Source organism: Meleagris gallopavo, chromosome 1 (assembly GCF_905368555.1).
Source record: "Meleagris gallopavo chromosome 1, MGAL_WU_HG_1.1, whole genome shotgun sequence".
NCBI lineage: Eukaryota > Metazoa > Chordata > Aves > Galliformes > Phasianidae > Meleagris > Meleagris gallopavo.
In genome coordinates, this window is record NC_139404.1 from 50,543,851 (window position 1) to 50,559,923 (window position 16,073).

Below are 16,073 nucleotides of genomic sequence, written 5' to 3' on the forward strand. Positions count from 1 at the left end.
CAGGGCTGTCACCTACCACCAGCTCAGGCTGCCTAAGGCCCCATCCAACCTGGCCTCGAACCTTCAGGGATAGAGCACCCACAACTTCTCTAAGCATTCTGTGTCAGCAACTCACCACTCTCTGAGTAATGAATTCTCCTCCTAACATCTAATCTAAATCTTCCCTATTTTAGTTTAATAGCATTCGCCCTTGTCCTATCACTATCATACTGCGTACAAAGTCAGTCCTTCTGCTTATAAGCTCCCTTCAATTACTGGAAGGCTACAGTGAGGTTTCCCTGCAGCCTTCTCTTCTCCAGGCGGAACAAGCCCAACTTATAGGAGAGGTGCTGGGAAATCCCACAGGGATCAGAGTGACTGGGACCAAAGTGGTGAGGGAAGATGATAAGGTTGCTGCAACTGAGAGAGGGATGCACCAGAGAAGTTAGTATCAAAACTGCTTTAATAAGGACAATAATAAGTGCACGGGGTACAGAGTGGAGGAAGAAAGGCTGTTTCACAGATGTAGGTCTTTGGTCTGGAGCTTGTGCCACAGTCCAAGAAGCAGAGAACAGGGGGAGCTCATCCTGAGAGCCATCTCCATAGCACAGGCTGGATGCTGAGCCTGCATGGCCCTGCTGAGTGCTGGTGGTTGGAGCTGAGAATGTGTTGGCACTGCTCTGGGGGGGCTGAGGGAGGAGGGCTTGCCCTTAACCTGCTTGCAATGACTGCCTGGCTCCCACGTATAGCACGCGCACGCTAGAGCCTCTTTATTCAGCAAAAGGACTGGGCGGCGGGTGAGCCACGTAGGAGCACAGCCCAATGGCATCTTCCCCCACTGTACACCCCCATCCGTCCCGGAGAACAAGGAGGGTGCTGTGAGGGTCCCTCTGGTGACCTCAGCCCCCGAACATCTTGGCTCCACAAGCCACAGCACAAAGCCGCTTCTGTGCTAGGCAGCATGGAGGCCGCTTGTCCTAGGGTGGCTGCATCACCCGAGGATGCTCAGAGAGGGGCACTGAGCATCCTCCGTGCGTGTCCTTGGGACAAGGCGCTCTGCAAAGAGGGGTGTGTGTGGGGGGGGATGGGTAGAGGGACGAGGGTGGGGCATAATGGCTGCAGAGAGGGAGTCTCCTTGTTGTGAGGTGGGTTGAAGGGAAAGCGAGTTTTTAGGGCAGTATTTAGTGCCCAGACAGTCTCACCTCTGGCAAACCACAAAGTTTCTCCTCTCCCCTTCCCTGCTGCAAGGAGACTCCCTGCAAGGAGAAGGAGACTTCCTCAGTGATGTTCAGTAGCAGGAGGCAAGGGGAAGGTCCCTTGAGAGGAATGCTGGCTGGGTGCCTGGTGCAGCCACTGACACCTCCATGGTCATCCCTGTCTTCTCAGGGCAGGATTTTGCATCAGGGATCAAGCTCAGTGTCTGTGGGCTCTCTTTGATCCCTGCCAGTCACTATCGCTTCCTTTCCTGAGCAAATCGTTTGCTTGTGGGGGGATGTGGGTTGGGATGGGAAGGGGCTTGAGCGTTTCTTTGGCACATGGGAATGTTTGTTTGGCATCTAATAGGGAAGGAGAAGGGCTGTAGCTTGGCACAGTGCAGTGCACAGCCCTCACCCATCCCTGCAGCACCTTGCCAGACCTGGGGGCCCTGCAGGAAATGGGGCCCCCTCCTGCCCGCCTTGCACTCCACTGCCCTAAGGTGAAGGCCAGGAAGTTGCCTGCTGGGTCTGCCACCAGAGGTGGGGGATAAGAAGGAGAGTGATAACCACAGCACTGATGTCTTTGGAAGTGGAGCCGTGATGGTGGGATGGCCATTCATACCTTGACTTCATCATCCTCCTCCTCGTCGGCATACTCAAAAGAATTGCTGCGGCCCCCCCGGGTGCCAACATACCCCTCTTGCAGGCTGGGGAGCTCGTCCTCCTCGTCCTCCTCCTCTCCTTGGTCCCAGGTGTCCTCTGGGGACCGTCTGGCTGCTGTCACTTGCGGCTGCCACGAGTTGCTGCTGGGGCTCTCCCAGGCAGCCCGTGTCCAGACTTGCCGGGCACCCTCACCCTTCTCTGAGCTGCGTGGGGTGCTTGTCCCCCCATAATGGTGAGCCAGGACCTGGGCCGCCCGCTCGAACTCTCCTGCCTCAATGGAGCAGTCGTTCCAGTGCCCCTGCCATAGGGTCCCTCCGGGCACTGCCACTGGCCCCGAGGCCTGTGCTGGGTCCTCTCTGGGCTGCTCAATGGCATGTGCCTCTCCATTGGCACGGATGGACAGTCCCAGAAGTGAGCCGGCCTGCCCAGAGTGGTCCCAGAAGCTGGGTTTTGCCTTCAGCTCTCCGTGGGATGTGTCTGGTCCTGGAGGGACTCCATCCTTGGTTCCCTCACTGTGTGGGAGCACACAGCTGCCAGGTGGGTCTTGGCCATCCTCTGCTACCTGATTCCCATTGGTTTCTGAGAAGCTCATTGCCTGGAGGAGCTCGCTCATGAGGGAGGGCCCCAGGTCTAGGCGGAAGGAGAGCAGGGAGTCTGAGCGATCCATCTCTTCTTCCCCAGAGAGGGTGCTCTCCTGGGCCTTTTCCAGGCGAGGGACACGAGGGATGGTGCAAAACCCAGACTCCAGCCCTGCAAAGTAGAAGTGATGGCTGGTGAGTGCAGCCAGGGTACCATGGTGGGACAAAGCCTACATGGCCATGGGACAAGGAATGCTGATGCCAGCAGAGGTTGGTGGCACTGGCCAAGTTACCTCCCTTACAGGGCCCAGTGGCATCACACTACTGCAGCCCAGGGGTGCTATCTCCAAAACCCAGGGCTTTGGTCTCCTGGTGGGCAGCAAGCATAGTAAAAGGCCGGTGGGAATGCAGCCGGGTGGGTGGGACCAGGAGATGGCAGCATTGCCTTAGCTTGCCTTTCCCTCTGAGCCCAACCATGTCCCTTGGTTGCCACAGGCACCCAGACCCTCCTGAAATCTTCGGCCTTAGCCTCTGGAAAAAAACTGAGTCAAAGCCCAGTGTTGTGAGGCTAGAGAAGAGTCTCCCAGCTGTCCCATCCACCCATCCCACAGCCCTTCCAAATGGGGCCTTCCTGAATGCTGGCCAGTGGGATGGGATGAGTGAACAGCAGGGAAGGGAGGGATGAAGACCCTTGAGGGACACATGGAGATGAAGGGATTGGGACAGCTGGGGGCTTCAGTACAGAGGTGGAGATGGCTGTGCTGCGGCATGGGCATTGCCACAGTGGGACATAAGGGTGTCTGGGCATCAGCTACCGCCCCCATGCTTGCACTCACCGTAGGTCTGGTGAGTTTTGGAGAGTCTGTTTGAGGCACTCTTGAAGGAATACTTGCTGGTCAAACCACCATCGCTGTCGTATGCTGTCTCATTGAGCTGTGGCAGTGACACAGCATTCTTGATGATGGGCGAGATGGCCGGGGGTTCGGGTGATGCTCCTGCCTGGCTCCCACTGCCCCGTCTTCTCTGTGGTGTCCGTCGGACGTGCCGAAGTGTGCGGGCAAAGAAGTTGTTGGCCTTGGCTGGCTCAGCCCCACCATGGTTGCTGAGGAAGGAGGTATCCCCAAAGACATCCCCGCCGCGTCCCACATGCATGGTGTGCCGAAAGTCCCCCAGCGGTGGGCTGATCATGTCTGGCGTCAGCTCCGACTTCAGCCGCCGCTTGCCATGGGAGCCCGACACCCAGCTGAGCACTGGCAGCTTCCCCAGGCTCATCTTGATCCTCCTTGTTCCACACCTTCCAAAGAGCCCTAAACCAGTTTCCAGCAACGGGATGGCCTGTCACATCCCCATCACCAGGGGGGGCGATTCACCTTGCCTTGGTTTTGATCTGGCGGCAATGCTGCACCCGCGTCACTGCTCTACGTTACGCTCATGGAGTCACCCAGTGTGGGGATGTCCCAGCAGTTGGTGGCCTTGGCAGGAATGAGTTCTTCAGGAAACTTTCTCACCCAGTGATGATGATGGTCATGGCAAGTAGGTGTCCCCAAGAGGGTCTGTGGTCACCTCAGATGCTGCTGGAAGCTGATCTGATTGATGTTGGGAGTTGGTGCACAGGTGGGTGCCAGGAACTGCAGAACAAGAAGAAAGGTGAAGCCCTTGGAGAGAATTTTCCCAGTCTCACTGGCTTTCCTTCTGGGAGCAGTAGGGCTGAATGGCTGTGGGGAAGTGTCCCCAAGAATGTGCCCTTCCCTCTGCCCATTGCAATCCTGGCTGAGGATTTCTTCCCTATGCCCTGCCCCACAGGGTGAGACACTTCCCCCTGCTTCTCGCTACTCAGACAAACCCTTCAGGAGAGGGTGAGGCCTGAGGTATGGCACAGTTCTCAGGGAGGAGGAGGATCAGAGAGGGAAAAATGCAATATTTGTGTATTAGTTTGTTTGTCCTCCCCTGGCTGGATCCCCAGGTGCTTTGCTGGGGCGTGAATGCAGAATGCAGCAGCTGAGCATGGGGGGAGGCAGGCGGTGCTGGAGGCAGCAGTGCTGGGGCAATGACCGTGGGGCTGCATGGCCTCTGAGGGAACAGGATATCAAGGAGGATGCTGGGATCTGTGTGGCCCCAGCAGTGTGTGGTGGTCAGGATGCCAAGGGCGGATGCACAGACCCCACACAACTCAGCCCCTGCTTGCCCACACCCCATTGTTGTGTCTTCATCAATCTCCCCCTGCAATGCCCTCTGCCTGTTGGCTGTGTCCCCATGTCACCCTGGAGCAAGTGCCAGAGAGCCCTGAGCACTGGGCTGCCCTCCTGGCAGAACATGTGTTTTCGCCTTGCCTTGGCCTTGTTTGCTCACCCGGGGCCCCTCTTATCTGCTAGGGGTTAATGCCTGGAAAGGAAAAACACACCTCCCCCCGTGGAGGCAGCCACCATTGGCTGCCTCCCTTGGTGGCACCGGTGAGGACACTAGGACAGTGGCAGCATTGCTTGCTGTCTACCCCCAGTCCCATGGCTCTTGTGGCTGTGCAAAGCCTTGAGAGTGGGGGACACATGGAAGCTTTCGAGTGGGAGGATGGTGGGGGGACACGTTCCTCTGCCACAAGGCACAGGAGCTGGGAGCAGGGGAAGAACACCTCTCCCAGGTCTGTGGACCCCCAGTGGGGACCCTTGGCTCTCTGCCCTCCCTCTGCCCAAGTGTTGCAGGAACTCATGATTCCCAGGGCAAAGGCTGACCCATGCTCTCCTTTCCTCCACTGGGCAATGGGAGCCTTGTCCAGCTGACTGGCTGTCTGACTGTCCGTCTGTCCACCTCCCCCTCCCCAGCTCCCTGCTGCGGGAAGCCCCCTCACTTCAATGGCCGGGAGCCTCCTCCTCCTCCTCCTCCCGCTCTGTGTCCCCTCTGAGCTCGGCTGGTTTCCACTGGTTTTCCACCCGCCAGGAATGGCCAGAGCTGCTCCGCTCGCTGGGAAGAGCGGAAACCAGCAAGGGGGGGAAAATAATCCAGATGTCTTGTTGGCTAGAGCTGCTGAAAGCAGCCCTCTTCCCCCCCTCCTTCCCCCTCCTCCTCTCCTCGCACACACCCCAAGGGGACAAGCTCCAGAGAGGGAGAGGAGAAGTCTGGGGTGGTCTCAACAAGGGGGATGAGGGTGGAAATGGCTGTGGGCGGCCGGGAAGCCTTTCCCAGCCTTCCCAAGTGCCGAAAACTCCCTCTTCCCAAAGGAGGAGGAGAAGGAGAGGCAGAGACTCCCTCAGCCGCTCACTTTGTTCTGGGACAGGGAAAACTGGAAGAAACGGGGTTTGGGATCCATGCAGGCAGGAAGGGGGCAATGGGCTGGGGCTCTCCCACAGTCCTGGAGCAGTGCCTAAGAGTGGATGAACGATCCCGAATCCAGCTTCTGTGCTGCCTGCTGTTATGTATATATTTATATCTCTGCCTATAACAAGGGTGTTTTTTCAAGCAGGCGCTCTGGGACGTTTCCAGCCATCCCCTCCCTACTCTCTCTCGTGCTCTCAAACTCCCAAATTAAAGCTTCCTGGGGTGAGAGTGGTAGCAATGAGGAGGGGGCTCTGCTGCTCTCCCCCATCCTTGGCTCCCCTTCATTTCTCTGCTTCCCTTTCTTTGCTCCCGCTTTCCCTTCCTTCCTCTCCTCCCAGTTTCCCATCGCATTCCTGCCTTCTCCCTTTCTTTTTCCACATCCTCCCCGTCCCCATCGCTTTGCCACCCCTCCTGCTTCTCCCACCTCCTCACTCTCCCTCTTACAAACCTCTTCCCTTCTCCTCCGATACACCCCCCATCTCTCCGCACATCCATACCAAAATTAGTATACTAATACCTCTTTTTTTCGCCACTCTTTTTTTGTCTCTTCCTCCGGCCGAAAAGTTGGGAGACGCTCTCCGTGCCTCCCTCCAAGTTGACTGTGAGGGCAACCAGAGCTGCGTCCCAGCGGGGAAGGGGAGGTGTGCCCCCCTTTTCCCACGCCCGTCCCCCCAAGCTTGGCTCCCCAGGCTGCTCTTTGGGTGCCTGACGCCCCGGTGCCACGGGAGCGAGGGAGCGAAGCTGGCGGGGAGGGGACGCGGGAAGGAGGGGGCGGGCTGCGGCACCACCGAGCCAATCCTCGTCCCGGCACGGAGACCGGAGAAAATGAGATTTATTCCAACTATCCAGGACAGAAAACTTCAGGAACTTCTCTGCCTTCCCCCCCCACCCCCCCCGCCGCCCTGCTTCCCCAGTGCCATTTCCTTTCCTTTTGCATTGGTTGCCGCCTGCTTCCCCGGGTGAATTTGGGGGAAGGGGAAAGCCCAGGCCTCTGCTAAACTGCTTGGAGAAGGCTGGCAAAGGAAAGGAGTTTGCTTGAGGTGTGCGAAAGCCCTTGTGATAACATGGGGTCATTCCAGACCATTTTGGATGGGAAGTCCCCAGCACCCATGATACAGAGCTCCCAAATCAAATGGGGAGAGAGACCTCAAGTCTGTGGGTGTGTGGTCACACTGGGACCTCCAGGCAATGTTGGGGTGAGCGCTGGCAGATTAAGAGCCTCCCTGCAGGCTGACCCTGGGGGTCATATAGGCATCACGGTTTCAGGACAAGCATTACGAGGTCAGGACAAGCGTTATGGGATTGGGACAAGCATTATGCTGGTGTCAACATGTGAGGAAGTGGCACTAGGTGTATTTGAGGAGGGGGCATGAGTTTCTGTCCACCTATGGGACACCACATCCGTCCACGATTCACTGCTTTGTCCCTTGATGGTCACAGGACAGAAGTGCCCTACTAGTGCCACCAAGGGGTTCAACGCTGGTGGACATAGCGTTGCTTGTGTTCTTGGTGACCCCATGGCCTAGTGATGAGGCTCAGTGGCTCTCCTGGGATGTGTGACCAGGCACCAGCACTGCACCCAGCCTGTGGAGGAGAAGGGAGGTGGCTCTGCTGGTAAAGGCAAGATGGGACTTGTTGGGGTGAAGCTTAAGGAACGACAAAATGTCTGCAGAGATGTTGAAATGGAGCCTGGCCTCTCACTCAAGCGGCCTTGGGCAGGATGGGCAACATGTTGTTGGCCGTACAGCTCAGCTCCAGCTCTGCTTCTGGAGGAAGGAGACCATGGCTTCTCACCTAGGACCACAACTACTGGTGGAAAGACTTCTCTGGCTTGAAACTTTTCTGACACTTTTGCTTCTTGAGGATTATCCTTCCCAGTGAATAATCCAATGTTTGTCTGTAGTGTGTGCTGCTTATAATAATGAGAGGAAGCTCTTTGCTGGAGATAGGCTTCATGCCACTTCCCAGAGGCTGCGGGCAGAGCAGCTCGATGCCTCGCTCATTGCTTAGAGGCAGCTGTAGGGTTTTGGCACAGAATCAGCCTCTCAGCCTCAGGCTTCTGCCCTGTGAAATGGAATGGTTGCAATTTCTGCCTTCCATGAAGTCCAGATGCAATGTTGATTATGAGTACAAGGCTTGAAATACCCCCAAAATACCAATTTTTGGGTATATCTAGAGGGCCTGCAGCTTGGAGGGTGATGGGAGCTCGGGTGTGACAGCAGCTGAGCTATGCCAACAGTGGGGAAAGGAGAAGAACCCATGACCTACTTCCTCCGTACTTGCCAGAGCTGCAGTGGGCACCTCTTCCCAGATGTCCCACCCAGAGGAAGTCAGACAGGTGGTGGAAGAGGCAGGAGAAGACATTTCTTCAGCTCTTCTCCCTCTGCAATCTCCCAGGGCATCTCTGCCCCCGGTCCCATCCCAGTGCCCTGCAGCGGGGGCTGTAGAGGGGAGTGGCAGCTGACTCCACTGGGGAATGCAGAACAAATCTCTTCCAGATGGGGCAGGGGCCATGCTCAGCTCTTTGTGGCTCGCCCCCTCCTCCTCTTTCTTCTTCTTCTCTTCCTCGCCGGTGCTCAGAGCATCTCTGTACACTGGGCCGTGTTCTGTTTCCAGGAAAGCCCCCTCTCCTGCTCTATGAACCTTGTGGTTTTGTGTCTGTGCCAGCCAAGCTGTCCCTTTGGGGATGACATTGAAGCGTGTTGGAGACCTGTAGGATATGTGCTGACTCCAGGACTCAGCAGCCCTCATCCCAGCCTTTGGGCACAAAGTGATGTGAATAGCCCCACTATACCCTGGCTTGGGCTGTTTCCTCCCTAATCCTCCTCCTTGCCTATTGAGCTGCCTGGAAAGTGTATCTGTATAAACCTGCTTTCCAGCCTCTCCTTCTGCTGTACATGTGCCCCTGTTTGTTTCTGCAAGAGATGTAGTGGGTCTGGATGGTCTTGCAGAGCCACTGCAAAACCCATGGGTGCCCATGGCGTTAGCTAATGGCTGGACCCCTCCCAGCCCCATCGCCCCAGACACCCAGCTGCCTCATTTACCCTGAGTCACTTCTGCCTTTCATCCCTCTGCAACACCCCAGGCAGCGCTACCAGTCTAGCCATGATGGAGAGAGACCAGCTATCCAGCTTATCATTGAGCAGATGAGTGGCCCTGCAGCTTCCCTGGGTGCTGGTGATGTTTGCTTTGATTCCTGTAACATCAAAGTTGGAGCTGTGCAAATTGACCCCTCTCCTCCTGATGCTCTTCCCTTGGGGCAGAGCACTGCAGGGCTTAAGTGTTGCTGGTATGACAGGGAGGGAGTGAGGGATTGCGGGGACATGGGGTGTCCTAGTGCGGTGGAGGAGGCAGCAAAGGAACTTTCTCAGGACCTGAAGATTCTCCTTCCATTTTGCTTTGGAAGAACGTAGTGGGAACACCCCAACCTGGGGATGGGGCATCCAGTCCTGTTTGCCTATACCTCTTCCTGAGCCCCATCCCTGGAAATTTCCTGGGGAAGGATTGTGAAGGGGAGGGCAGGCAAGAAGGGGCTCCCGCTCCGCACACCAGCAGCCCATATCCTGTTGCTGCCCAGGCTCCCCGGCTCATATTTCCTCATTAACTGGGAGTGCTGCTCGTTTGTGGGCGACTTCCAGATGTTTCCATTCTTCTCACGGCAACCGTGAGGATGCATATTGCATGGTCTGAAAGGTGCTGCTGGCAGTCCCTGCTGCAGTGGGGGGCCAGGAGGATGTGCATCCCATCGTGGGTCCAGGTTCATTCACCGTGGTGTTGCGATGAGCAGGCTGGGATGGTAGCACATCCCAAGGTGGGTGATGGATGAATTCAGTGTAGTACCTTTTAGCATCTCCCTTTTGCTTCCCTGCTCTGACACCTGCTCTGTGGACACCGCATTGCCATCACCCCATGGTTTCTCCTTGGGATAGTAGTCCCTCAGTCTGGTGATGATGCTTGGGAGAAGGATCCTTGTGCTGCATCATGGATGGAAAGCAGACAGCAGAATGGTGCTCATGGGAGAAAAGCTGATTTGACACTGTTTATGCTCTGGGACAGGGGGAAACCAAGAGAATAGGATCAACCACATCCTGCTGTTGGGCTTGCAAAGGAGTGGGTGCTTCTTCCTGGGGAGCTGGGCCAGGAATGTTAAGCCCTGGGGATTACCAAAGCCCAGGAGGAGGTAGGGACAAGTTCTCAGGCTTCTGCTCCTTGCCTCTTCCTATCTCCTCCTGTTCCAAATGTTTTCATCCTCTTCCTCCATTTGCCCATGGCCTTCTCCTCATGCTTGTGGACGTGGGGCTTTTGTGGGTTGAAGATGGAGATGCAAACTCTGGCACAGAAGGGAGGGAAGGGGTGCTTTCGGACGCGGTAGGGAGAGGGATGGGGGTTGTTGCATAAAGCAGAAGCAATCCTAGAACAGCTGCATGTAGCCTGGAAACACCTCTGTGATTCCGTGTGCTGGGAAAGGCAATGCAAATATCTGTATAAATATGGATATTACATCTCCCACCACCTGATTCTCCAGTTCCTTTTCAAAACCTATGGAAGTGTAGGAGGGACTTGGGGGTGGGCTCAGACATCAGTTTTCCTCTCTGCATTAAGAAGCAGCTCTCTGCATAGAGGGGCTTCTGTGGGTCCGTGTGCCCTTTGCTAGTGTGGTCCCTTTGCTGGTTGAGGAGGGGGAGCATGTCTGTGGGATTTCAAAGGAATGAAGGAAGAGAGGAGGGAACAGGTCCCCAGGGGTGGCATGTCCATGGAGATGATAGGGAGCAAGGTTTGGGGATGAGGAATGGGCTTGAGGATGGGGATGGGCATGATGCGTGGAAAGAAGGCAGCATTGTGGGGATATAGGAAAGAAGAATGGGGATGGAGAGAGAATTCATCCATGGATTGAGAGGATTACCATACAAGAGGAACCTGCCCTGCTCCAAGGGAAGATAGGGGAGTGGGTGGAAACGGGGCCTGGACAGCTCTTTAATCCTAATGATTTTGCCTGTCCATCCAGCTTGCATATTTTTGTCCACGGAAGGAAGGGGGTGGGGTGCAGAGGCAGCTAAAAATAGGGGTGTCCCTGCCCATTCCCCCAAGGCAGGCATCCGTCTGTCTATCTGCTGCCTGTGGGGCTGCTGCGGGATCTGGAGGAGGGGAGCAGGCCCGTCCTCCTCCCCAAAGAGTCTGGCTCTGCTTTTGTTTGTCATGCTGCTGCCGGGCGCATTCCAGGGCAGAGTGGAAATCAGCGCTGAGGCATGCGAGAAGACTCAAGCTGGGGATGCCATTCCATGCCTCTGGCCATGCAGTAAGGAGCAGGCACCACGCATTGCCTCTGCTGAGGCTGGCACGGAGCCTGGTGGGAAAGCATGGATGGCGACCTGGGGATGGGAAATCTGCTTCTTGTCCAGCAAAGCTGGGTTATTGTTGCCATCCAGAGCCGAGGGTTAACTGCTCTGGGCTTTGCTTTGCTCACGCCCTCCCAGCCTGGTGTGGATGCCTTTGGTTTTAGGAGGGAAGACCGCAGAGCTTTCAGAAATAAGTGCCAGGAGATAAAGAAGGGTTTGCAGGGCTAAGGCTGGAGAGCTGTGCTCACCCTGTCATTTCAGCCACACTCTCCTCTGATAGGTCTCAGGGATGGTCCTACCTCTGTCAGGACATCTGGCATCCCTCAAACTGCTGGAGGAGGACCACCACGACCTCTACTTCCCTGGGCTGGCCTGCAGCAGCCCCCTTATGCCCAGCCCAGCATCTAGAAGAAGGGGCCTCACCTCCCTTCTCAGCTGCTGCAGGAAACGCATAGCCTGGAGGTCAGGGGCCTGTGGCAGCTTCTCCCGTGGGGGCCAGCCACCCAGTGCGGGGTCTTGCATCATGCTGGAGAGGGGGAGGGGAGAGCCAGGCTTTTCCTGTTTATGTGACTCACAGACCCTCGAGAAAGGGAAAGGGCTTGGAAAGTGCCTTGCTCTTGGGCAAGCTCCAGCGAGAGCTGAGGATTGCATCCCTGCAGGAAGCCTTGGCTAACCCTAACCCTACCCCAGGGTGTGTGGGCATCCAGCACCTGGACCACAGAGGCTGAGGCTGCTGAGTTTGGGTCAAGGAGGGGCAAGCTGGAGCAGGCACCCTAGGAAGTGAGGCATGGCTCTTACTGCATCCCATATATATGAGTTGGCCTTGGGAATGCCAGGTGTGGAGAAATGCGTAGGGGAAGTGTTCACATAACACAGCATTTAACCAGGATGGCTCCAGAACTCAGCACGCAAGAGGGCTGCAGAACCTCCCGTGTCACCTAGGGCCACATCCTGCAGGTTGTCTATGGAAGCCCTGGTGGTACGTGGAAGGAAATAAGGTTTCAGGTGTGCTCGCTCCTTTACCTCCAGCACTCAGCTAGTCTGGCTTTGGTCAGGTCTGCACCACTTTTGTCAGATTGTCAGCTTTGGATCGCCTTGCTAGCCCTTGCTAGTGCCAAATGTGGGCTGAGGGGTGGGCTGTGCAGACCCACCTCTAGCTATCTACCACAGGAGAGCACATCCCAATAGGTAACACTAATGGGAGCAGACGGGAGTTATGGCACCTTTAAAGCACAGGAGTTGGTATGGGTCCAGAATTTCCAGGGTGGAGAGACTTGGGAAGGGCCCCAGCAGAAAGGAGCAAGGAGCCCTAGAAGATCTGATCTGCGTGGCAGGAATTGGGCACAGCTCCCCATGTCCTTTGTAAGGGCTCCAAAATGAGGCCACGCTGACCCAAAGCTTTTGGGCTTGGCCCTGGCACTTCCCCAGCCACATACTCCCCCAAGGGCTAGGACGGTGGGGTGGTGCCACCCTATGGCTCTGCAGCAGTGTTACAGGTGTGGGTGGCACTTTGCTGCTTTTTTCCCTCTCTAGGGAGACTTGGCTCCCTTTAGCTGGAGCTCAGCTCTTTTCCTCTCTGCACCCTGGACAGGATTGTTCTTCAGCCATGGAGGAAAAGTCCTGTCCTGGTCCTGCCATACAGAAACCCCAGTCACTAGGTGGTCATTGGGTTGGAACTCAATGAAATTTAAGGTCCCTTCCAACCTAAGCCATTCCATGATTCTGTAATTCTAATATCTCTGCATGCCTGTCTCTTGCACTTGCATTGTTCTGCCTGGGGCAATCAGGTATTCCTGAGGCTGGAAACCAGCTGGAAGCTGGTTGCAAACCATGAACCACAAGGCCAGGTGCACAGTGATCTCTCCTCCGGCAGTTTCTGCTGAAGGTAGTGAATTGCATGGAGAAAAAACAACATGCTTTCTCATATACTTTGGCATCCCATGCACTGTCCCCAGCTACTGTAGCAGCAGAGGACTTTTGGAGGCTCGACAAACACTGGGCAAAGATTGTTGCCCAGAGGAACATACCTGCTGGTGGCCTGGGCAGGCATCATCTTCCCTCTCTGGCACAAGAATCCTGTCCTTTCCCCTAGGATGGCAGTGCCCTCCTGCCTCTCCTCCATCAATATCTGGCCAGTCTCAGCCTGACAGCTGCTTTTGGGGACTCTGGATGCCGGAGACCCCAGGATGTGCTCATGTCCCTACTTAGGAGAGAATCATAGTATAATTTGAGTTGGAAAGGGCACTTAAAGGCCATCTGGTCCATATCCCCTGCAATGAACAGGGACACCCACAGCTCGATCAGGGTGTTCAGAGCCTCTCCAGGCTGACCTTGGATGTCTCCAGTGATGGGGAATCCACCACCTCTCTGGGCAACCTGTTCCAGTTCCTCACTAAAGGACGAGCCACTTGGGACCTTGACCATCTTGGGGAAGAGGAGGAGATGATCAAAGTGGTATTTGCATGATATGCTCCTTCTTTCTTTTCAATCCAAGCTGCACAGGGGACCATGGGTATTTTTGAAGTGGTCAGAGCAGAGCTCCCAGAGAAGTGTCTGATCTCTTGGAGATATTTTATTCTTCTGAATTCAAACTATTCACAGCCAGTTTGTATGATGGCATCCGAGCTGCTGCTTGTAATTCTCACTGTCTCGGTGCCAGCGACTTCAGCTGCCCTGCCAACACAAGATGGGATTTGTATTCTGGTTTGTCTTCACCCCCATCCTAAACTTGAGCTCACATGAGATGGTGGAAGCATGCTCAGTGTAGACAGCTGGCTCACCTTTTGGGAAATAGGTTGAAAGAGATGGAAAGAGACTCTCCAGCACTGATTGAGGTCTAGAGGAGGACATAGGTGGAGTGGAGGGAAGATAACTGGTATGTGCAGGAGTGCAGGTGGATGCTACGGAGCTATATAGACATATTGATTTCTGTTCTGCACAGTGCCATCATCCCTGTCTGACTTCTAATACAGATTGATGACCCTGCCCTTTTGGCCCATTTGCCCCCTGGCTGCAGGTCAGCTACTCATTTAATTCAGTCAGCCTGTATTTGTGGCAGACCTCATTCCCTGTGACAGACCTTGTGCCCCAGGGAGGAGCAGTGATGGTCAGGAGGGACAGACAGCCCATTTCCATCTGTTGCTAACAGGGCAGGACTGAGATTGGTGTAAATCACCTGAGTGCCACCAAAACCAGCAGTAGATGTGCCTGCAGTGGCTGAAGCATTTGTGGGGACGTGAAGACCATGGAGAAGTGGCAGGCTCTCAATGCACAGTGTTTGCAGAATGCTAGCTGGGGACGGTGTCATTTTTCAGCCCCATTTTTCAGAATAGTACTGGGGTTGTGCATGTTGGCTTATGTAAAAATTTACCCGGGTTATTTCCCCAGAGGTGGAAAACAGTATCTGTTTGTTATCCTAGAGTTCAAAGGGCTTCGTGCAGCACCCACCAGCTGGCTGAGGTTGATGTGGTCACATTGACCTCTTGTGGCTGCAGCCTCAGCGTGCAAGGAAAGCACCGAGGGAAACTGGGTGGGTTTAATGAGCTTCTGTGTGCTGCAGCTGAAATGCAGTTGGGTTGCAGTCCCAGCCTGCTGGCATGGAGGCCCTTAGCCATGGGGCAGCTTTGGAGCGAAGAAGCCCACCTTAGTGACTAAATCCCATGAGCCTGCTCTAATTCAGCTCTCACTTGCCACCCCACACACCTGGATGCCTTGATGAGGACGGAGGTGTGTTGCCAACACCTAACCAAAGAGCTCCAACGTGCTTCTCCCTCTTTTAGCCCCAGGCAATGGGTGTGTGCGTGAGTGGGAGGAATACTGAAGGAAGCATTCGGTTGTTTTCCTATCTCCACACACATGTGTGCATTTCCTTCCTGCCATGAAGGCCTTGTTCCCCTTTTCTGCAGACATCAGCACTGCCATGGAGAGAGGAAACTGCTGCTGTCCTGTTGTGGCCCAGAGAAGCGTTGGGGAGATGAGCAGTCAGAGCCTTTGCACAGGCTGTTGGTGTAAGCACTGAGCTCTGTGAGCGATAGTAGGAAAAATAAAAGTGTTTTTTAGTTTTTGCGTCTGTTAGTTAAGCTGGTGTGAGACAGTGATCAGACCATGCTGGAGTCGAGAATTCTGTTTCACGACATCTTCTGAGCATTTGTTCCACAGAGGAACAAAATTGTTGAGAGGTTTTGTGACACAGAGTGGTGTTGGGCAGCCAATACGGGGAGGGATGGTTCAGGGGGGGTGGTTTCAAGCTCTCTGAACTCAACCACGGAGACCAGCTGGAATCTCAGCATACCTCCCTCCTGAAAAATCATTGGAAGGTGTAAATCTTCACAAATCCCATTCTGTGATTTTATGATCCTATGAAAACCAGAAGTATTTTATTGAAGGCATTGCGATTAGCTCATGTAAGGTAGGAGGATTCTGGGCAGGTTTGTAGGCCTCACAGAAGACCCATAGTGTCGTGGGCCATATATGCTAAGCCCTTCCTCTCTTGGTGGAAACACTGCATGGCTCACTGTTTGCTGGCCTGTCATAGGTTTCCTGTGTGAGCTGATGGTGTTTGGAAAGTATTAACCATGCAACTATTTTGGTCAGGATTTGAAAAAAAAAAAAAAAAAAAAAAAAAAGAAAACAAAACACGAAACCACCAACCCAGCCAGGCAACAGAGTGCACAGTGGCATTCTTGGTATGAAGTCAAGCGTATCAGCACAGGAGTTGGCACTACTGATAGAGCCAGTGTGGAAACATGATACCTGGCTGTGAGTGCATGGTGACACTGGGACAAACTAGTCTAATTTTTGGGTTGTCCTGTGGGACTCGATGATTCCTATGGGTTCCTTCTGATTTAGGATATTCTGATTCTGTGATTTAAAATGGGCTGTCTGGCACAGCTGTCCTCCAAAGGGCGAGATCGTCACCACTGTCCTCCATTCCATGGCCAAAATATGGAATGGGACATCTCCCTCCTCTCAGGAGCTCTCTGTTGGCCTTTGGGGTGGTCTGGAGCTCTCAC

General features: G+C 54.8%; 1 protein-coding gene across 1 annotated transcript; it reads right to left on the reverse strand.

Annotated features, from left to right (window-relative positions):
* Positions 1–424: 424 nt before the first annotated feature.
* Positions 425–6,559, reverse strand: CDC42EP1 (CDC42 effector protein 1). Its single transcript, XM_010711279.3, has 3 exons — positions 6,243–6,559; positions 3,253–4,044; positions 425–2,588 (listed from the first exon to the last, which is right to left on the reverse strand). Exons 2-3 carry the CDS (start codon positions 3,686–3,688, stop codon positions 1,792–1,794), a joined length of 1,233 nt encoding a protein of 410 aa, XP_010709581.2. The 5' UTR covers positions 3,689–4,044; positions 6,243–6,559; the 3' UTR covers positions 425–1,791.
* Between the last annotated feature and the right edge of the window lie 9,514 nt (positions 6,560–16,073).